At 36.9% G+C, this 23,573-nt stretch overlaps 2 protein-coding genes across 2 annotated transcripts; one reads left to right on the top strand and one right to left on the bottom strand.

Moving 5' to 3' along the window:
• Nucleotides 1-259: 259 nt before the first annotated feature.
• Nucleotides 260-20,150, top strand: LOC125824022 (uncharacterized). The gene is made up of 21 exons (XM_049503403.1): nucleotides 260-526; nucleotides 4,791-4,889; nucleotides 5,009-5,160; nucleotides 7,250-7,322; nucleotides 7,962-8,084; nucleotides 8,814-8,922; nucleotides 9,820-9,899; nucleotides 9,998-10,079; nucleotides 11,267-11,406; nucleotides 11,493-11,603; nucleotides 11,710-11,826; nucleotides 11,962-12,051; nucleotides 13,018-13,071; nucleotides 13,163-13,237; nucleotides 13,436-13,511; nucleotides 13,682-13,781; nucleotides 15,906-15,975; nucleotides 18,215-18,285; nucleotides 18,628-18,740; nucleotides 18,891-19,148; nucleotides 19,539-20,150. Exons 1-21 carry the CDS (start codon nucleotides 401-403, stop codon nucleotides 19,892-19,894), a joined length of 2,475 nt encoding a protein of 824 aa, XP_049359360.1. The 5' UTR covers nucleotides 260-400; the 3' UTR covers nucleotides 19,895-20,150.
• Nucleotides 20,151-20,969: 819 nt separating this feature from the next.
• Nucleotides 20,970-23,573, bottom strand: LOC125824220 (pentatricopeptide repeat-containing protein At2g40720). The gene has a single exon (XM_049503598.1). The coding sequence runs from the start codon at nucleotides 23,571-23,573 to the stop codon at nucleotides 21,021-21,023; it is 2,553 nt and encodes an 850-aa protein (XP_049359555.1). The 3' UTR covers nucleotides 20,970-21,020.

The raw sequence follows: 23,573 nt of genomic DNA, 5'->3' as shown, positions 1-23,573 counted from the left end.
TCGTACGAAAAAACTCTGTTCAACCGAAGGAATTAAGTTTTAAATTCAAAGAATTACTATGCTTTATAAATTATTATTATGTTAGGTAATAATTTTAAAATATTAATAAAATGTATAATTTGTTAGCTTAAATCTATTTAATTTTTACCTATTTACAAATGAAGAGTAAAATAATCACATTTTGGAGCATTCAAAAACAATTTTGACCCTTTTCCCTTTAATTTCTTTTGTACTAGTCAAAACTTTTACAAATATTTTTCTGTAAGCATACGAGTGACCAGCAGCACATAATCAAGTACTCCTAGAGTCCTAGTAGTTCATCAAATTTCAGTTGCTGACCAGCCTGATCAAATACTCGCCCCTTGATCGGAGATCGGTCCGTTTTATCGGAAGTTAGAGGATGTTCAAGTTCTTGAAAGGCGTCGTCGGTGGATCAGGGACGGGACTCAAGGATCTGCCTTACAACATCGGCGAACCTTATTCCACTGCTTGGGGATCTTGGGTTCACTACCGTGGCACTTCCAAGGTTAGTTGTCACCGGTTTTCTGTACTCAATTATGCGTTATTTTACTCTTGGATGCTTTCCCTGGTGTAGTCTTATCTCCTTTTCATTTCTCTCAGCTGAACATTCATTGATAGGTTTATGTTTTAACTATGGAATTTATCTCATTTGCTTTTGAATATGCTTAATAAGAATAATTCTCTTTTCTATGCTGGCTCGTGTGATGATGACTACGAAGGTAATGTAATTTTGAATTATGCAAAGTTGGTGATTTTTGGGAAAATGCATAAGTAGCCCCAACCTATGCCCGAAATCCCAGAGACACACTTATACTATACTAAGGTCCTATTACCCCAAACTTATTTTGTAAATAATTTTCTACCCCTTTTCGGCCTACGTGGCACTATCAATCAAATAACTTGAAAAAATTGTCAACACGCACTTGGCCCAGAAGATAGTGCCACGTACGCCGAAAAAGGGTAGAAAATTATTTATAAAATAAGTTCGGGGGTAACAGGACCTTAGTATAGTATAAGTGTGTCTCTGGGATTTCGGACATATGTTGGGGGTACTTCTGCATTTTCCCGTGATTTTTAGATGGAACTTCTTTTTTAATGACTGTGGTATCTAGCCCATTGTGCGTGAACCTGGACTATTCCACCGGGTATCGGGAACTTGGGAGTTAGGGGTGTACTTTTTCTCTATTTTCTGTTAGTTCACTCTTCTTAGGTGTCAACAGGTAAGCTGCTGGAGTGATTCATAGTAGAAATGCTCTATCCCACTATACTTGGAGCATAGCTGTTAGTTATTGTAGTATCTTCTGATTCGTGCAAGATTTATGGTCATGGTGTCACAACTAGTTGGGTAGATCTTATCTGATTTAACTTGTACAGAAAACCACTTTATACTTGTGGAACTGAGAGTACACATGATCAAATTGCAAAGCACTTAAATAGTATCTTCAAGCCCCTTATGGGGTCTTTGAAAATGGTCTTTTAGTTTTTAACTTATCAAAAGGAAAAAACCCAGCTGGTTAGTTTGGGTGCACCTTAATAACTCAAGAGGGGGAGGTCGAAATTGAGTTATACCAAATTGTCATTACCACTTAAATTTGTCTAACCCCACTAGGGAACCTGGTTGTTATGTATGTTCAGTTTGACAATTGAAATACTAAATTTGCAAAAATAATAAGAACACAGATTTTTACATGGGAAAATTACCCGGCTCAAAGGGTGCAAAAATTACCCAGTAGAATTTACCTCCAAACTTCACCAACACAATGAGCCTAAGTTTTAATTACAAAATCCTTGCAACCTAAGACTTAAATCTAAGCCTTGATGCCAATAGTCACTCAACGCCAATCCCCTCAAATCACACTGACTTGGAGCAACAACGACACGACAATAGTTCATCACTACAGGAATCTACCTAACAATTGCTCTTTTCAATAAGAACTTGTAAATATTTTACAACTGTTTTTTTCACTAGAACATCAGCAACCTAATAGTACTTCTCAAAAGCAACTTGTTACAACTCAATAAGCCTAATACAATTGGACTTGGACTGGAGTCGACGTGTAGACACTAAAAAGGGAATAGTTCTTCACACTCTCAGATGGTAGTCGTCAGATCTTCCAAGAACTGCATGTTACTTGTAATCTCATGACCCCCCCTCCCCCCCCAAACTCAATGTGTACAAATGATGATTTCCTGCAGCATGTATACAATGTATACTCTTTCTCGTTAGTAAGCACATAAACAAGGAAACCATATATTCCGAAGATCCTTATCAGTTAAGAAAACTGAAATCAAATCAAATTGCACAACCAGAAGGATTCTTCAGACACGGCTTCCCAAAAATATCTCCTTCCCAATGCAATTACCCTGAAGATCTTGTCAATATCTCTCATATATTTATGAATAATACAGGAAAAATATAAATATAATTTCCTATATCCTCTAAAAATATGTCAGCACAAAATCATACCATATATGCAGTTTCCAAAACACGTAAGACTCATGCAGTATGGACCTGTCTCTTTTGCATCTTTCTTCACAGAATACTTTCGGGTTTGTTAATCAACAAAAGACATTAATCTCAACACAGGTCCTTTAGTTTCATGCAATGAGATGCCAAACTCTCTTCATGTAGGCAGTTTTTGGGGGATAGTTTCCTGTTCTTGGTTCATTTTGGAAATCATATTCATCAATGTAACTCAACTGATGGAATGACTGTCATTCTAATTGGTACACAGCTGAGATTGACTCATTTGTAGAATTTCTACTGTTTTCTCTGCTAGCATGGCATAAACTTTACTCTATATTTATAATGGTAGCAACCAATCTTTTCCAAAGATGGTAGTAATATAGAGGTTCCTGTATAATGTTTAAAAAGAATCTATGCTGTTGCTGAGTGGCTACTGGCTATCACTTATTACTACAACAATTTTCAATTTTTTATTTTGTTTATGTCCTTCCATTTTTACAAAAAGAACTTAACCAAAATCTGTGGATGATATTATTTTGATTATTCTTATGAAATTCTCTGGAACAAACACATCAGTCTCTTCTCCTGTTCCATTTAGAAGTAATGGTAAAAAAAGAGTAAAGCCAAATAATAACAACTCAATAAGTGAGCTTCATAAGTAGGGATATTTTATGCAACACAAACCTTGTTGCTATATAACAACAACAACAACAACTGTACCTCAACATGTTGGGGATAGATATACAAATCCTCACCACCCATTCCGCTCCCATTTGTACCCGCTTCATTCCAATATGCAGTAGTTTAGGTTTCTCTATAAGTAGAGTTTCCCTTGGTTTCCCTTGGTTTTCTACCGGCATTCTTTCTCTAAACAGTCTAAAAATAATCCTTGCAAAAACTGGACCGAAAGGAAGTATCTTGACATGATTAAGCCTTAATCTCAATTAGTTGATATCACCTATATGAATTTTTTTCTTGAAGTTACTTCCTATGTGTTCTACTTTTACCTAGTTTGCAGATCGATGCTTGTTGCTTATATATAAAAAATGTTTCTCTAGCTTGATACAACAACAACAACATACTAGTCCTACAATCTGGAGAGGTAAAGTCTACGTAGACCTTACTCCTACCTCAGAGGTGCAGAAGTTGTTTCCGATAGACCCTTAGCTCAAGGAAAAATAGTCCAAAGTAGTCCCAAAAAGAACCATTTCAAAAAAAAAAAAAAAGTAGTCCCAAAAATAAGTAACAGAAGTACAAGAAACCACAAATAATAACAAAACAACAAATAGTAAGAGAACATAAACTATAAGAAAACAATATGATAATCGAGGTACAAGAAACAACAAATAGTAACATAAATTGAAGGATAAGAAATTACAGGAGCAATACTACGATTACTAATATGAACAAACAACAAGACATCACTCAACTACCTACTTGCCTTATACCCTAATCTATATCCTCCATAGCCTCCTATCTAAGGTCATGTCCTCGATAAGTTGGAGTTGCATGCTATCCCGTCTAATCATCTCTCCCGAATACTTCTTTGGTCTATCTCTACCTCTCTGGAAAGGCTGAAACCATCCATAGGTAACTTTTCTTTAGCTTGATGATGGGACACATAGCAACAACAATTTAAAATGTAATCTATATGTCCCCATTATTAAAACAAATTGAAATGTAACCAATGTTATTAAAAGCAAAAAGCACAAAAAGGCTCTTAGGTCCGTAGGGGCTTAAGCACAAGTAAAGCATGGGCTTAAATGGAGAAAAGCACAAAGAGAGAAAAAATTACAAATTTATTAATTTAGTCTGAGACTTAATAGTATTTAGCACGAATGACAAATATGAACAAAGAAACTGAACTTTTTTTTTTACGATAAAGTGAAATATCAATTGTTTAGAGTTGCCTCTTCAGAAAAGGCTCATTAGCAAGAAAAAATATTAATTAGAACCTAATGACGATACTGAAACGCACATTAAGCGAGGCAAAGCGTTCAACACGTTTTGAGCCTCGCTTCAGGGCTTAAGCGCACTTTAAGTGTGCCTTAGACAACACTGATCGTAACAACAATTCCTTATTTGATGGAATTGTAACTCGTGAGATTCCCTTAGCTTTAATATTTGAACGAACCAATGGCATATAGAGCACTTTTATGCTTAGTTTACCCAGATACTTAGCAAAGGTGTGTACTATTTTCACATAATTTTCATCTTTTCCTTATCCCCTAAATGGAAGAGAAAAGCAATGTCATCCCTTCCTGCATGCCTATAGGGAAGTTGATCTTCTCTCTTCTTACAGGATGATGGTGCTCCTGTCTCAATATTTGCGCTTACGGGGAGTAATGCAAATGATGGACATCTAGCTGCTGGTAGAAATGGAGTCAAGCGACTTCGCACTGTAAGCTAATTTTTGGTTGTAAATTGGGAGTATAATTTCCCTTTGCATTGTTTTGTATTTGGAGTACTCTTTTCTCCTTTTCATCAGAGTTCCTCTAAATGCCAGTTTGTTTTTTTCAGGTTAGGCATCCAAATATTTTGTCATTTCTTTACAGCACTGAAGCAGAAACTTTTGATGGTTCTATTACTAAGGTTACCATATATATTGTTACTGAACCTGTCATGCCACTTTCGGAGAAGCTCAAGGAATTAGGATTAAAAGGTAACCAGAGGTATGAATGTACTTTAGCTTCTTTATAGCTCTACATTTCAGATGCTTGATTGCTTGACTCTGTGTTTCAATAATCGGGACATACAGTAACAGCAATTTATCAGTACCTATAATCTTTTATTGGCATCTAGCTAGATTCACGAGGAATGTAGACCAACGATCACGTTTCTAGTGATATTTTTCTGAGAAGTTGTTGCTTCTCCTCTTTGACCAAAGTTACATTTTCCATGCAAAAGAATGGTTAAGATGTTGACCTACAGGAAAAAAATGTTGAGATGTTAACCACTGATTGTTTGGTTATACAAAGGAAGTGCTAAAAGTGCCCTTTTTTTTTGGTGTTTAAAAATATTGTACTGGAATTTTATTCTATTTCTAAGGACGCTAGGGAGTGGGAGATTTTTTTTTTTTTTTTTTTTTGCAACTTTCCCTTGTCATATTTTCTTGCCCAAATTGTTTCATATGTTTTTATCATTCTTCTTTTTTGATAAGGTTTATCATTCTTCTTCTTATGGCCTTGGAAATCAAAATATCATGAACAATTGAAGTGGCTTCTTGTGTTCCTCATTGTGTGTACGTAGGTTATACTTTTTGCTCAAGTCTCATGCTATTTATTTGAAGTATTAATGTTGTGAACTGTATGGCATAGTGGGGAGATGATTTAACTTGGACATGCAAAATAATTATAGCCAGAGATGCAAGACACAATGAATCACAAAAGAGATCTGTGTTAACCATTACAATATTATTTGTGAAAAAGATTTGGTTAAACATTACAATAAATATTATCTGCTCTCCGTGTTCTTTAATCTTAAACTTGGGACTGATTATTGAGTCAATACCTTTTCTTTTAACTTGTAAGGTAGCATTGGTAATTAAAATTAGAAATCTGGCACTATCATTATTGAGTCAATACTTCAAATTACATACTCTTTAATGTTAGATTGGGGAAGATTTGTCTCCACAAGTTTATTTCATTTGTGCGAAAGCTGAAAAGAAAGGGAAAGAAGTAGTTTGTTATTTTTCTTTTAACTTTAAAAAGTAGGTTTAAGTGAATTAGGTATCTTCAGACTAAAGGTATCTCCCCCGAGGCTTTGGTCTAGTGTCAAGAGCACAATGCTTGGTGCGTCGGTTTGGCTCACCACACGGGTTGAACCCTGTCTTAGACATAAAGCTTGGTATTTAAGTGGAGAAGTGTAGAGGGGTAGACCCATTATCCACCGAGTTTCGGACCTTGCACCATTGGCTCTAGGGAATATCTCGGTTTTAAAAAAAGTATCTTCAGACAAGTTACTTTCTCTTTGATGTGAAAGTTCTTGTGAGTTTGGTGGATTGAGGTCAAATGATGTTAAAACAAATAAAATTTTGAAGCGTGCATCTCAATGGATATTATTTGTTAAGCGTAACTAGAAGAATACTTTCTTTCTCTTAATGGATAACCAATTCATTTTCAAATATAGTTAGGAGACTTTACCAAGAAATGGGTAAAAAACACCAAAATTTTGCGGTTCTTTTTGTTGGAGTAGCTGTGAGAGATTTAAATACTGATTGGTTGGCTGTTTAGTTGTATGCTTGTGTGTGATTATGCTTTGACAGGTTGATCTTGGAAATCCTTTGGCGTCTAAGGGTGTGTTCGATATGGTGGAAAGAAGACAATGTTTTCCAATTTTCCATGTTTGGTTGGTCAAAGTTTATGGAAAATATTTTTTCTAGGAAAACTACTTAAAAATGGGAAAATGACTTCCCTAATGGAAGTAGGGAAAACAAGTTATAAGTGGCTCCACACATTGATTGTGTCCCCCCACCTTCCAACATAACTCATTTTCACTCCCTTCCCCGTAGCCCCCACCTCCATCACCCCACACCCCTACCCTCCACACGACCACACCCACCTCCCTTACTATTTGTCTAGAGAATAATATTTTTGCTTACCTACCAAACATACGAAAATATGAAAGAAACCCACCTTTTTTCCGGGAAAGCATTTCCTTCATATGAACACACCCTAAGATATCACTGTGATTCTCATGTCTCTTCAGCGTGTTGTTTACTTTTGACAACATCTGTTTAATGCAACTCACCATATGTGGCAGAGATGAGTATTACGCATGGGGATTGCATCGAATAGCAAAAGCTGTGAGCTTCTTGAATAATGACTGCAAACTTGTAAGTAAATATCTAATGGAATGGATTTGCTTTCCATGTTGAAGATCACATTTAGCTATATTCTCTGGAAGTGATTTGGAAGTTTTGACTATTTGCTAAATAAGATATTGCTCCATAGGTTTTATTTATTTTTGGTGAACAATTTTTTTTTGAACTTGGTAACTTCTAGTTTTGGTAAACAAAATTATTGATACCAATTGGTATAATTACAAAACCAGGCAGGAGCAGACTTCCTATCTCTAAAAAAGAAACAAAACAGTTCTAATTCTACAGCTTACTGCAAACAGACTGCAGTAGCTTTGTACATAAGATGTTTAGATGCATTTGTTGTATACTCAATCTCCATAATTTAGTCCTAGGACATGGCAGAACCTGGATTTTGGAAGATGGGCCAACTTATACTGAAATTGGACATAAAGACACTAGGGTATCCATTTTTCAAGGAAAATTAAAAAATAGGCAGACTTTTAGAGATTTAAATGTGAAAAAAAAGTAAAAAGCTGGGGGACCATCATCTGCCTCAATCTCCACCGTTGGTCCTTGCTGTGAGCCCCCCCCCCCCTCCCTAAAAAAAAGAAAAAAACTATCTGATTTCTCTTGGTTTGATGGATTGTTTCAGATTGTGCTTTATTGCTGCAGGTTCATGGTAATGTTTGCCTGGCTAGTGTTGTCGTTACTCAAACTCTAGACTGGAAGTTGCATGCCTTTGATGTTCTTTCGGAATTCGATGGGAATAATGAGTCTTCTGTTGGACCAATGCTGGTAACTTATTAGTCACCTCTGCTTCTGGGTTAGATTAGTGAACAAAAGTTCTTTTTAAGTTTTCATATCATATTATCTCAATTTATGTTCTGAACGAAATAACAAGGGATCTTTCCAGACGCCGCCACTTGTCAGCTACTTTCTTTCTTCTGTTCAAGTAAAGTACATAATGAACTAATTATCCTTAAATTTATCTTTTTCAATTTTCCCCTTAAAAGAGCTGTAAATTTCTTTCTTTTGCAATTTTCTCTGATCACATTGATTTTATTGACCAAAATGTGCTGTAACACCTGATTTTTTTTTTAGTCTTATGCTACATTTTAGTGTTTGAAAAATAGCTGGGTTGTTATTTTTAAACTGTGAGCCACTGGCACTCGGGGATTTTTTTTTTCTGATCAGAAAAGTAAGTATTTTATTGATGTAAAGCAAAGAAAAAACCAGCATAAAGGAAATGCTTCTGCAAAAGCACATCCGAAGAGAACTTTACTAGTCAACTGGCCCTCAGGGATTTCTTAATTATAAAAGAAAGATCTATAGCTGTGCTGTTCTTTTCTTCTTCAATTGTTTTGTTTTTGCTGGGTGGACTACATTACTATCTCATATATTGTCGCAGCATCATCCATTCTGCAGTCTGATGAGTTAATGCTATTCCCTCTCCCGTTTGTTATGCCGCTTAGTGAATGATCTTTATAAATTTATATACTTTTTACCTTTTGTTTTTGTTTTCAGCAATATGATTGGCTTATTGGTGCACAGTACAAACCCATGGAGCTACTCAAGTCTGAGTGGGCGGCAATAAGAAAATCTCCAGCTTGGGCTATAGATTCTTGGGGTTTGGGTTAGTCACTGTATCTTTGGTTTTAAATGGGCAAGTTGGACATCTTCTTTAGTTTGTTAAAAATATCATTATAAGAATACAAGCTTTCTTGTCATTAGTTTATGTTTCTATAATTAGGTTTCACATTCGGGCATTTAGTTTATGTTTCTATAATTAGTTTTTTCGGAAACAGCCTCTCTACCTCCACGAGGTAGTGGTAAGGTCTACGTACACTCTGCCCTCCCGTATCCCATTTAGTGGGATTTCACTGGGTATGTTGTTGTTCTATAATTAGGTTTCACATTTGGGCATTTGAACATTGTTTGTTCTGGTGGGACCCTGTCAATGTTTCTGGCCTTTTCATTTCCTTTGTGTAGAAAAACTAGAAAGCATTCACACTATCAACCTTTTCTTAGCTAATGACTAAACTCCATACCCATTTTCAGATCATCGTTGTGATGCATTTTGGGTTTGTCTTTTTTTTTTTTTAATTACTGGGAAGGGGGTCACAATTTTTGGATGTAAATGGATGTTAGAGCTTTTGGTTAGTCTTTGGAATGCTGCATTGGTTCTTAAATTTTCTTCTTCCACCATGAACTAATCTTTTGCTCCTGGGTATTATTAGGCTGTCTTATCTATGAACTCTTTTCTTGTACAAAGTTGAGCAAAACAGAGGAGCTGCGTAAAGCATTCACACTATCAACCTTTTCTTAGCTAATGACTAAACTCCATACCCATTTTCAGATCATTGTTGCGATGCATTTTGGGTTTGTCTTTTTTTTAATTACTGGGAAGGGGGTCACAATTTTTGGATGTAAATGGATGTTAGAGCTTTTGGCTCGTCTTTGGAATGCTGCATTGGTTCTTAAATATTCTTCTTCCACCATGAACTTATCTTTTGCTCCTGGGTATTGTTAGGCTGTCTTATCTATGAACTCTTTTCATGTACAAAGTTGAGCAAAACAGAGGAGCTGCGTAATACTGCTTCCATTCCAAAGGTATTGCTGCTAAGTTTCTGGTTTTTATTTGCATTCTCTTGACTATTCTAGCTATATTCTTGTATCTGTCACAATTGGCTTATGTTCCTGTCTCACAGTCTCTACTTCCAGATTATCAACGTCTCTTAAGTTCTACCCCTGCTCGCAGATTGAATTCATCAAAACTTCTGGAGAATGGTGGTAAGTATCCTTGTTTTAATTTGAGTTTGTTGTTTAAATTTCCTTCTCTAGCTTTCCGATTTGCAGATGGTATCACTATTAACTTTGACTTGCAAAGTTGTTAACTTATTTTTCGGATAAATGGAATGATTGCTTAATCTGCATCGATATATGTTACACATGATATAATTGTTGTGGTGGTTTCGATTAAGTCTTTCTAACTGTAGATATTAGCTCTAGATATGTTTGATACTATGTTTTATCTTGCTTCTGAGTCGATTCTTTCCAAAGAGAGACTCACAGAGAAGTGGGTTTGTTCGTTTTAGAAATGGGCAAATGCCTAGCTATTACGTATCTTTGATCAGTAAATCAAAGTTTCCTGGAGGTGGAATATAGTATTTGTAGTCTGTTATGATTCTTTCATCCTTCCTACCTTCCACTACCTCTTTTGAAGAAAAGGTCAACTTATTTCCCCTAGCTCCCATGAAACCTCTGTTTTAGTTGTGTTGTTTTCATGGTTAAAAAGTGCTTTTAGAGATTGATTGACATGGTATGGTCCTAGATATTTATCATGAAAGTAAATTATTTCATTTCCTCGTCAATTTTGTTTTTTCCTTATTATCCTTCTCACAGAGGCATCTCGTTGTAAAACTTTATAGCCAGTGTTGATAGCTAAATGGAAGTGGAATTTGTGCATACATATCTCTCTCACCTGGTCTGTGTATACATCTTACATTCCAAGATTTCTCTATGCCTCCCTGGATTTTTATTTCTTCTCTGAACCTTATTATATTTTCTCTTTTAGACAAGACCTGAACTCTGATGTATTTCTTCTGGACTTCAGTCTAGCTAAATCACATCAGTGTTATTTGACTTGTCTTACTGATCAGCTTATGGTGCTCATGCCTGTGTTATAACTTATATACGTCTTAATCAGCTGGTGCTTCAATTTTTTATACATCATGTGAACAATATTTGCTAGGCCTATTTATACCTCTTAATTTGGTGGTTCTTCAATTGTTCATTCAGCTTGTGAAGAATATTTGCTTTTGCTCATCTGGTATGCTTTTGTAGTTATTCCTCTGGGTTTATTCCAAGTCTTGTTTCTTTTTTTATTTGTGTTTTCCTTGAGGTGTTATCATTACTCTTCTCTTTCTAATGCATCATTTACATGCCGGACTCTGAAGTTGCTAATCATACATTGGCAGAATATTTCCAAAACAAGTTATTGGAGACCATACAGTTCATGGAGATTCTTAATCTCAAAGACAGTGTTGAAAAAGACACTTTCTTCCGTAAGCTTCCAAATCTTGCAGAGCAACTTCCACGTGAAATTGTGCTGAAGAAGGTATTCCCAATTTTTTATCGCACAATACATTTTGGTTCAATGTGACTTGTGTTTGAAATGAAAAAATTAAACAATGTTCGTTGCAGTTGCTTCCTTTGCTAGCTTCTGCATTAGAATTTGGTTCTGCTGCTGCACCTGCTTTAACAGCGTTATTAAAAATGGGTTCTTGGCTTTCAAGTGAGGAGTTTAGTGTCAAGGTAACACTTTCCATCTTTCCTGTTCCTTTCTGATTCCAGTAAAGTGATCACATCTTCTCTCGGTTTTTCGTAGAACTTATTAATCAATCCTGTACCTCTAATATAGGTGCTGCCGACAATTGTAAAACTCTTCGCCTCCAATGATCGCGCTATCCGGGTCAGTCTACTGCAGCACATTGATCAGTATGGAGAGTCATTATCTTCACAAATTGTTGATGAGCAGGTATGGGACCAGTGAATACATCTTTGTCACTAACTTTCAAGCACACAGTTACTCTTTTCAAAGCACACATGTCCAAGAACCGAAAAAACCTCTGACACTTGGATCATGGGAATGGCTAATAATAATTCTGATCAGGTGTATACGCATGTGGCTACTGGGTTCTCTGATACATCTGCATTTCTTCGGGAGTTGACGCTTAAATCTATGCTTGTATTAGCTCCTAAGGTATATGCATTCTCTATTATAGCTCCTGTACTTCCTATTATTTCAAATTGGCGGCAACTTTTGGGATAAGTTTTATAGGTGGTTCATCATTAAATGTTTTTACATACAAGTTACAACTGGCTACCTGACCTGAAGCATTTATTTACTTGATAATTTGACTCTTTCCTCATGAAGTTTGATCTGGGCAATCTATAATTCTTGATTCTAAGCATCTGCATGCCATTCTTAAGCATCTTTATTTCCTTAATTGGTCATCTAACAACTATACCTATGCCCAGGGCCTTGGCATAGTGGTATGAGTGCATCATGCGATGTGTGGTTTAGGCACGCGTCATGGGTTTGAACCTTGTACATGCCTGATATTGTAGTCATGTAGTGGATAAGGTTAAAGGGGCAGGTCAATTATCCACCGAATTTCAAACCGTGTGCCACTAACCCATGGGGATTTCTCGGTTATACAGAAAAAAAAAGAATCACTACCTATCTGGACTGCCACAAATAAAGTAAGATTTGATGGTCTTGAGAATGGTTATTGGACTGTGTACTACAATGAATTCTGGATTAAAAAATGTGAGTTCTGGTAATAGAAGATGTGATATCGGCATACAATGTGCATGTTGCATTGTGAAAAATCAACTTCGCGTTATGCACTTTTCTCATCCTTTTATTTTTACTTCTTTCTTGTTGTTTCCATCCTTTAGAAAACTAAAATTATCATATATTAAGTCATCTTTGCATTGAAGAAAAAGTCATTTTGAAAGATATGCTAATGATAGTTTCAACATAAACAAATCAGAAGTTGGTCAATATGTTTCTGGCACATATCCAGCCCTTGATCTGTTTTATGGTATCTGACAAGGATATATTGGTGTTTAGAAATCTTCATGCTTTACCAGTTAAGAAGTTGCATCTTATGTTTGTTCCTAGGATCTTGCAAACTGATGTTCCTTCCAATTCTCATTGTAGCTGTCACATCACACTATATCAGGATCTTTGTTGAAGTATCTCTCCAAGCTACAGGTATGCATCTTAGGTGCAAAATTACTAATTTTGCTTGTGTGTCTAATTTCTTTGCTTCAGTCTTTTGCTCTTCTATTTGTTGTTTATTTAGGTTGATGAAGAACCTGCAATTAGAACGAACACAACCATATTGCTTGGAAACATTGCCAGTTACCTCAACGAGGGGGTAAGAAGTTGATTGTTTCATTCTCATACAAGTGCAGAATTCATAACAGTGAAATGCTTCTTCAAATGCCTAAAGCACTTTCTTTATATTGGTAACACTAAAAAAATTAATGGACAGATTTTATTACAGTTCCTTTTTAATGCTTTTGTAAGGCCTCTTTCTGTAGAGATGGAAATTGATGGACCTTTTTGTTTGTAGACAAGGAAAAGAGTTCTAATAAATGCGTTCACTGTTCGTGCCTTGCGTGACACATTTTCACCTGCAAGAGGAGCAGGTAGGAACATATATTTTCTGCATTTTACTTCATATTGATTAGCTGAATAAATCTTCTTGGGTTGATATTTTCTGCTTAGAATCTTTTGATTTTGTGATGACCGTGATTGCCATTTCTATTCCTCTTTTTCCTCTCTTCATATTAATGGACGTGAATACTCTTTTTGGCAGGTGTCATGGCATTGAGTGCTACCAGTTCTTATTATGACATGACAGAGATTGCAACAAAAATTTTACCTAATATTGTCGTACTTACCATTGATCCAGACTGGTATTTTTCTGATTTCAAGTTACATTTATTGTTTTCTTAATCCTTGCTTTCAGTGTTTTCATCTAGAATCTATCACATCTAGAATAATCTGATACTTCTCCATCTTCTACCGGAAGTTCAACTAATCTTGTCAGAGACTCGCACCAGATCAGAAGTATAAACGATATATATGCCTTTGTTTTCAATCTCCAGTGTGTGGAGAGTATTCTCCAATGGACTCTTTACTCTGATTCAAGTCCATCTCAGATGGTTCTTGAGTCCCATCTCTTCCTTCTCCAGCTAACCATTAGATTTCTCACCTATCTCTCCTTCATGATTTTCTGGTTCCATAAAAAAAGCGGTAGCCCCAAAACTCTGATCCAAACCCAATCATAGATTTTAACAGTCGGAATGCATCTAGACGCCGGTTTCCACCAATTTAATTCCAAGGTGCTTTGCGGCCATCTCCATTCACTAACCAAAATATCTTCCTCCATCTTCCTCGTCAGAAACTTGAATCAAAATTGGAAAATATTCATGTCTTACACCTGAACACCATAAGCATCCTTCCCTGTGTTGTAAATCCATCTACACTGCATCATGAGTTGGATTTTCATATTTGCCGATGAATCTTCCAACCATGCATCTTCTCAGGAGATCTGATTTCAAAGGATAGGTAGCTCCTTCAACTCTGATGGGTTTCCCAGTTGACTACATGACCTGTATCTTATCATTGATCTGCCATTTGCTTCTGGCCAATGCCTCAATATAAGTTCCTTCAGCACTCATTTTGCTTTCTATTTGTAGTAGTTGTTCTCTCACATGTAATTAATGTTCTTTTAGTAGTGAAACCTGCCATGTTTGTTGCTACATCCTTCGAACCTGCATTAAATGTATTCTCTGGTACAATAATAACTGAACTTCTTTGTCACTGTACTGCAGTCACACTCAAATAACGGCCATAGTTATTGAACTTCTGAGAGGAAAAAAAAACTTGCAAGGTGGTCCCTGTTTTCCCATTTGAAGACATTCTCATGGTTCTCTGACACACTTTGCATTGACTGGCATATTCTAAGGAATATCTTCCTGCTGATTGCCATCCTTCACATCAAGTTCTTGCTACACTCAAACCATATCTCTGAATCAGTACTACACACAGTTAGATCATAATCCTTCCCCACCCCGAAATGAAATACATTCTGTTCTCCATACTAAATACCTCCAACCAGAGTATTATGGCAGTCACTTGTGAAATGATTGGCAAAAACACAGCTCCAACGTGAGATCTTCGTTAGAGTTGACTGGATGTGCTCAGAAACTGAACTATAAATTTACCTTGAAACTAGTAACTGGGAGCATTTTCTCTCTCCCGGAATATGTAAAGCTAATTGGAGTGCTGTGATTGCTTGTTTCATTTGTGGATTCTTAATGTTAGGCTGATTGAGTCAGTTCTCCAATCTGAATTAGTGTCACAATTATTTGTTCTTTGGCTGTCTAGATGCTTATAGACATTGCTGTAATGGGTGAACTTTAAGAAAGTAACACATATTTGCAGTAGAGGACCTGGTATATTATCCACCAAGTTCTGAATCTGGAAGCCTGGAACAATGATTTTGTTGGTTATCAAAAGGAACGTTTTGATTTGTTTACTTTGCGAACCTCTAGCTTGTGCTAGTGCCAAGCAAAACTGAACTACAGAAACTTCTAATATGGTATTCCAAAACAGTTTCCGCCTTTTCTACTATCTCTGTTCCACTAGTTTGACTTTTGTCTTATATTAGTGGCAGTTTAAGGATATGAGGTTAATGATTGAAAAGTTAAGTTGATAAAAAAAAAACATTTCATATAAAGAAAATTAGTTGAAGAGTAAGATTAAGTTGAATCCTTAAAAGAATATAATTAATGCAATGCTGTCAAAACCATCTTTGGAATGTCTCAGAGTAGGAAGAGTATGAATTGGGTGGAGGGAGTATTGTGTGGAATATTTGTTTTCCTTGGCCCAGATAACGGTGAAGATTATTTGATGTTTATCTGCTTGATGATACTTTGCGAACCTTCATTGTGCTTGAGCGAATCTTTCTTTCTGGTCATTTGGACAACCATTTCTGTGTCTGCACTTTCACTGCCCCCTTTTCGATGAAACAGCGATGTTCGTCAAAAAGCATTCCAAGCAGTTGACCAATTTTTGCAAATAGTCAAGCAGCACCATGACAAGGTATATATTCTTCTTGATTTTTATTTCGTGCACATATGTTCTCCACATAATAGTCTTGAGTTTTAAAGCTTTCTTCCTGTGAAGCTCTGATGAGAGATCAATAGATGGTATTACCTTGTTGGGTAACTTTGGCATAGCCACGTAAAGGATAAAAAAAAGAAAAAGGTCTTTTACCCCTTTGAAGTCGTGAACTGCTTCAGCTGACATAGACTGCCCCTGTTCTCATCTGAAAGAGCAACAATTCTACTTGTTAATCCATGTGATAATTAACTGCTCGGTGGGGCAGTATAGTTCTTCCATTTGTGGGAGCTTTTCCCGGTTTACTTGGATAAACTTTGACATTAGACTGCCTTCAGCTTTGTTAGAGTGGGTTAAAGTACCACATTGGTTGGGGAATTGACAGGTGGTTTGCTTATATGGACTTGGACAGTCCTCCCCTCATGAGCTAGATTTCGAGGTTGAGTTAGGCCCAAGTGTCATATGTTTACCAAAGTCGGGTCCATCCCTGTTTGGGCTCCCGTTCCACGCTCCAGTTGGGCCTACGCGTGAAAGGGGGGTATTAGAGTGGGTTAAAAAGTCCCACATCTGGTGGGAATGGATTGGTGGTCTGCTTATATGTACTTGAGCAATCCTTCCCTCATGAGCTAGCTTTTGGGGTGTGAGTAGGGATATCAACTGGGTGGGTTGGGTTGAAATTGGAGATACAAAAATTGATTGAAATAGAAATCGGGTTGGTTATGACCCACCCAAATTTACTATGGGCTCAAATGAGCTAAAAATTGGGTTGAGTCATGACCCATCCAATTTGATCCGCTTAATCTCAATAATTTTAACATATTGTTATTTACTTTTTGTAACCACGATTTGAATTTTTTTTTTTTGACAAAGGTAACAGTTTTGTGTATTAATCTTCAACACTAAAGGCTGGGATCCCAAATTTACATCATGGAGCTACATATAGTTGCGAGTACTCAAAACAAAACAAAACTAGAACCTACTACAACTTACAAAGAACCTAGGATATCTATAACAACTATAGGATCATCTACATACTCCAAACTGCACCAATAGCAAAAAGTGATTATGCAATTCGTTTTGATCCTGTGTAAGGGACTACTAATACTCTCAAAGCATCTCATATTTCTTTCCTTCCATATGGTCCACCAAATCACTGCTGGGACAATTCTCCATCTGCTTTGGTCTGTAATGCCACTGCCTTCAGTGTTCCAGCTTTCTATAGCCTGATTTGCCCTTTGTGGCATGGTCCAGCTTATGCCCCTGAAGCTGGTAAATAAGTGCCACAATTGTCTGACCACCTTGCAATGAAGAAACAGATGGTTGATTGTCTCTGCCTGTAGCTCACAAAAAAAACATCTAGGACACATATGTATTCCCCTCTTCATTAGATTCTCCTGTGTTAGTACCGCCTCTTTAACTACCAACCAAGTAAAGACTGCCACCTTATATGGAATTTTGACTTTCCAGATAAGCTTCCAAGGCAAAAATCTGAGTTGAGTCCCCATTTGATTCAGGTTCTTGTAGGCAGAGCTAACTGTGAAGATACCACGATTTGAATTTCAACTCAAGAAAATAAAAAAAAATAAGTTACAAATGGAATAAATCCTAGAAGATATGAAATAGATAGTAATTCATACTTTTAATATGGAAACATACATTATACCACTGCAAATAAAGAGTCTTACAACGGGTTGAAATTGGAGATTGAATTGGGCTCAATTGAAGATTCTTTTTAAATGATTACTGCTTGAATGAGTTGAGATTGACCCAATTCAAATTATCTTGAGCCCAGCTCATAAATTCTAGGCGGATTACCTATATTTGGACTAATTTTGACACCCCTAGGTGTGAGTTAGGACCAAGACCTAATTTAACAAACTTTTTGAACATTTTCTGCATCTATTCAGAAAATATTTTCTTGTGTTCAACTTAGGTGTTCTTTGTTGGTTTGTTTTCTTCAAATCTAACCTTTTACCACATTAGTGGGCATTTTGGGTTTGATCAACATACATTACTGCTGTTAAGATAATTATTCGTTGCTTTCTTGCTTGCTTGCATGAATTTTCTACATGTTTAAATTGTCCTTTTCGTGGTAGTCATTCTCTTCTCCCATCAGTGCCCCATTTCTGATATTTGTTGCATTTCCACTTGTATGTGAATCTCTTTTTCTTCCTCCCTTCCCCTGGGCTTGCATAATAAGTATTTTTTTGGGCTTATACAGACGAGCACCGGAGATACCAGCACTACAAGCATGGGAACTTCATCAATTCCGGGAAATGCGGGTTTGCTTGGGTATACTTCTGTTCTATATTTTTGCTACTACATCAACATTTGACCACCACAACACTGATTTGGCAAGAAGCTGAAAAAGTCAAAATTTAAAGCTTATTTTCCTGAATTTGGCCATAATTATGGCTGAAACCTATCTGTTAACTTGTATTTCCTGTGATTATGGCAATTTGAAGGGCGTTGATTGTGTATTAGAGTATTTTATTGAGGAATTATTACTAGGAATGGCTAATGTTTTTGATGTCTGTTCACTGTGATTGAAGCTGTGTGATTTTCCTTTTCCTTTATTCAGTTTGCATTTTTCTTTCTTGTCTACTTCAATATGCCTTCATTGCTTTGATGCAGCTGGGCTATGAGCTCACTGACGCTTAAAGGAGGCAAAACCTCTGAACAGAATCCCAATGCTCCAGCTATTTCTAGTGTGCCTCTTGCGTCTGCAGTCTCCGATGCTAGCTCAAGTATGATTCTTACCAACTTGTTTCCTTTGCATTATGCTACTTCCGTTAGTGGATAACTGAGATTATTGTCACGTTGCTTTACAACATGAGTTTAATGCTTATGAGGATGCCTTTTGTCTCCGGATTTGTTATTGATATTGGTTTCTTCAGATCACGTAGTTGCAGATAGTGCAAGTATAAAACCAGTCCATATAAGTTCTGGAGCAGATGTTGCAGATCATCCTATTCCTGTATCCCCAGCATCATCTGATGGATGGGGAGAACTTGAAAGTGGAATTCACGAGGGTCATGATAGTGACAAAGATGGTTGGGATGACATCAATCCACAAGAAGAACCAAAACCATCTCCTTCTCTTGCAAATATTCAAGCTGCTCAAAGGCGTCCTGTCTCTCAACCAAAACCACAAGGTAGAATGCCTGGTAAATTTGAGTGTAAACAAATGCTTCCATCTAATATATATGTCTCTAGGAAGATTGCAATTCATTGATTCATGTGTAACAAAAGGCAAGATCCAAGATCAGTGGGGGTTTGGCTGGGTATCAACTTGTGTATGACTGGGAGGATCTCAACTGCTGCAATTCATAATTATAGGTTGTGTCTGATTGCTCATAGGAAACTTAATTTTTTTAACTGATTCTGGCAATGCTCTCCCTTTCCCGTACCCTCCTTCCACACAACCCACCCTAGAGAGCCATAATGAAGGAATTAAAAGAAAATAAAGACTAGAAATAGTAAGCAGATCATATCATTTGATTGTCAGGTCAAGTATAATTTCTTTTCTTTAATGTTTGTGGTAGGTACTGGTTTGCGGGGTAAAACCACTCCTAAGATGAGTAAAGATAATGATGAAGATTTGTGGGGTTCTGTAGCTGTTCCTGCTCCAAGAGCAACTTCTCAGCCATCAAACTCGAGAGCAAACAAAACGGTTGACGATGACGATCCTTGGGCTGCCATAGCAGCCCCAGCTCCTTCGTCTAAGCCTTTGAATGTGAAAAGAAGTGGAGCACTTGATGACAATGACCCCTGGGCTGCTATTGCAGCTCCTGTGCCAACTTCCTCAGCAAGGCCTTCAATTGGGCGAGGCCGAGGAACCAAACCTGCAGCTCCTAAACTGGGTGCGCAAAGAGTAAACCGGACATCATCTGGAATGTAAATTACAAAAGCAAAGTTAAGGCTCAGCAGCAGATTTAAGTTGATCCTGTAAATTTTTTCCCCGAGGCGGCTAAAGTTCCAACTGAAATATATAATTGGAAGTTCTATAGATGTGTTGTATTACTAGATTCCTCAATATATAATCGTCTCCTTGTCAAAACACTTGAAATCTCTGTTCTCTTCCTGTAAGAAAAGTAATCAATTCATTGTAAATGATAGATGCCATTACTTTTCATCTAATGTAGAGAGATAGCTTGTAAGTCATTGTGAAAAGCTCTGCAGTATAGTATGTTTGTCTTGTTTTTCCTGTATGTAAAATGCTTTATTTTTCAATTTCAGCAGTCGCTCCAAAACGACTCAATGCCAGAATGTTAATTTATTTCAAGTTGATGCAGAATGTAAAAGATGAGTTTTGCTTTTAACTTATCAATATATAATAGTACAAGTCATGAATTTATTTCTCAAATTGAAGTAAGCCAATTTAATAACAGCAAATTTTTAAATTTTTACCTGCTATATTAAATCTTACCGACAATAATAGAAGTGTCTAAATATTTGTCACATTTAAGTAATTTTACTTTACTCATTATAACAGTATAATCACTAGATTTTTCTTTAACGATGAAATCTCCCAATCAATGATTTTGCGATTACAATGAGTTAAGTATTGTGACTTTACCCGCTATTTCCCACTGGCAACGTTCAATGGAATGCAAGTTTTTTGACACCTGCTTAGAGAAAAAAAATATTTCAAAAAATTATGGTAAATATAAATTTATGGTAAGAATATGTTTGTCTTGAATAAAATTATTTTCTTTTACTGGTTCGAGAAAGAAACATAAGTTTATAGCATCCTCATAACAACAAAAACATTATTTTATGTAGTATGGTGAAATGTAAGATTGATGAGAAGTCTTGACCATTCAACATGGCAAGTCAAAGAGGGTATTTTGAAAATGCAAGTTCCCCTTGACTTCACGTTTGATGCCGTACTCATGTCGGTTCTTTAAAATACATAACTTTTGGAGAATACAACACGCACCCATTGACATTTTTGAAGAGTCGGAGCAACATTTATAACCTTCGCCATGTTCGTAAAGGAAGAGATGCAAATTCCTGTTCTCGTCTCATATTGCCTCAGTCTCATAATCTCCTCTCTTTTTCATAATACTTCTGAGACTTTGTAGTGTCTCATAGATCTCAATTGTCTTGGTGGAGGATGAATCACTTGAGTAGAAAACCTCAAGTTCATTTTTCACCTCAATCCAGCTACATCCAGGGTTCTTCTTCAACCCTTTCTGCCTCATTAGAGTCCTCAAACTTGCTGCTTCTTCCCTCATCCCACCGTCCACATAGAGATTTAAAAGTTGAACGTAATTGCTGCCTCTGTTTGGTTCCATCTTCAGAAGGTTCTTGGCTGCTATTTCTCCAAGCTTCACGTTTTGATGGACTCGACAGGCTGACAAAAGACATAGCCACACCCCCCTCTCAGGTTCCACTTCCAAATTCTGTATGAAATTGTAAGCATCTTCCAAGCGTCCAGCACGGCCTAGAAGGTCAACCACGTTTATGTAGTGGTCCATTTGTGGTTTGATTCCATACTCTAATGCCATTAAGTGAAACAGTTTAAGGCCTTCATCCATTAAACCAGCATGGTTGCAAGAGGAAATCAAGGAAAGGAAAGTTACAGCATCAGGCGTCACTCCGGATTTCCTCATTTCATTGAAAAAGTTGATAGCTTTCATACACTCACTGTGAGATCCATACCCTGCAATCATTGTATTCCATGTTACTAAGTTCCTTTTGGACATATACTGGAATATACGCTCTGCATACTTTAGGCATCCGCTTTTTATGTACATATCAATAAGAGTGTTTTCCACTTGGTTGTTTTCAAGAATTTGATGCCTTATTTGGTAACAATGAATTGCCTTTCCTTTAATCAGTGTCGCTAAGGATGAAACAGCAGCAAGGGCACTAGTTATTGTAACAGCGTCTGGATACAATCCTTGTTGGACAAGTTGAGGAAGAAGATTTAAAGAAAGCTCTGGTACGTCATTTTTCGAATAACAAGAGATCAGGGAATTCCAAGCCACTAAATTCTTATGGGGAACACCCGAAAAAACCTTTTCAGCCATTTCTGGCTTTCCACAATTAGAATACATATCTACAAGAGAACAGCTCACTGAACTATCTACTTCCTCCCCGCTCTTAACAGTGATTGCATGGATACTGCAACCCAATTCTAAGCTTTCTAGTCCTGCACTAGCATTTATCACCATTGCCATTATATTAGCGTCTGGATTGACCTTATGAGTCTCCATTTCCTTATATATTTCCAGTGCCAAATTGAATTTCTTATTTTGGCAGAGACCTGAGATCATTGAACCCCATGCGACCACATCCTTCTCCTCCATTCTACTGAAAACGTCAAGAGCATCCTTTAACATTCCACATTTTGAGTACATAGTCACTAGAGCACTTTGCAACGCAATGTTATTCTGTATTGGTTTCTTTATCATTTCACCATGAATTGCACTGCCTAAATCATAAGATTCGGTCATACTACATGATATAAGAATATTTGACATGGTGAAAGAATCAGAAAGGATGCCTCTTGATCGCATCTCATTATACACACACAAAGCATCATCGCCTCTGCCCTTGCCAACATAAGCTGAGATCATAGAATTCCACACTTCAACTTCTTTGTTTAATACAGAATTAAAAGCCCTGTCAGCATCTTCCAACAGTCCAAACCTTGCGTACATAGACAACACCGAAGTACATACATAAGGATCATTCTCAAAATCCATCTTGACAACATCCGAATGGATCTGCCTGCCGAAATCTATATCTTCACCCTCAGCACAAGCCTTCAAAGTACAAGAAAAAGTCGTCGACATAAGTTTGCAGCCCCGATTCTTAGCTAAAGAATAGAGTCTCATGCTGTTCCTCCATAATCCATTCTCCGATAAGCCCCTAATCAATGCATTCCACATGACAATATTATCCTTGTCTTGTACACTCTCAAAAACGCACCAAGCATCTTTTGGCCTACCACAATTTGAGTACATATCAATCAACGCAGTAACCACAAAAGGATCATGCCCAAATGAGTTTCTAATAACATAACCATGAACTTCTTTTGCTTTCGATAACCCCATTCGACCATTAAACAACCCCAGAAGAATACTAAGAGAGTACTCATCAGACTTGACACCAATCTCTTGCATTCTTCTAAACAAACCCATACACTCCTCAGTAAGCTCATTTCTGATATACCCATCTAGCATAGCATTCCATATAGTTACATCTCGATAGAAATCTTCACATTGAGAAATAAAATCAAACACTTGGACTGCATTACAAAGTGAGCCACATTTTACATACATGTTGATGAGTGAAGTGATGATGAAAGGATCATAGTGAAGACCCATTTGAATGATTGTGCCATGGATTATTTTCCCAGTTTGAAGATTTGGAAGAAAAGCGCAAGCTTTTAGGAGAGGAGGAAAAGTGAATTTTGAAGTGTGGAGAGGAAAAAGAGGTTCTTTAGAGTAAGCTAACAGAGCTTGAGGATGGTTTCCTTGTTGGATAAATGCTTTGATTTTGGAATTAACTAACACCACAGCATTGATAGCGGAAAATTGACGGGATTTGAAGCAAAGAAAACGCAT

This window comes from Solanum verrucosum, unplaced genomic scaffold (genome assembly GCF_900185275.1).
Source record: "Solanum verrucosum unplaced genomic scaffold, falcon-dt-bn FXZP01001111.1, whole genome shotgun sequence".
NCBI classification, from domain to species: Eukaryota; Viridiplantae; Streptophyta; class Magnoliopsida; order Solanales; family Solanaceae; genus Solanum; species Solanum verrucosum.
This window is presented reverse-complemented; position numbering and strand designations above follow the sequence as displayed.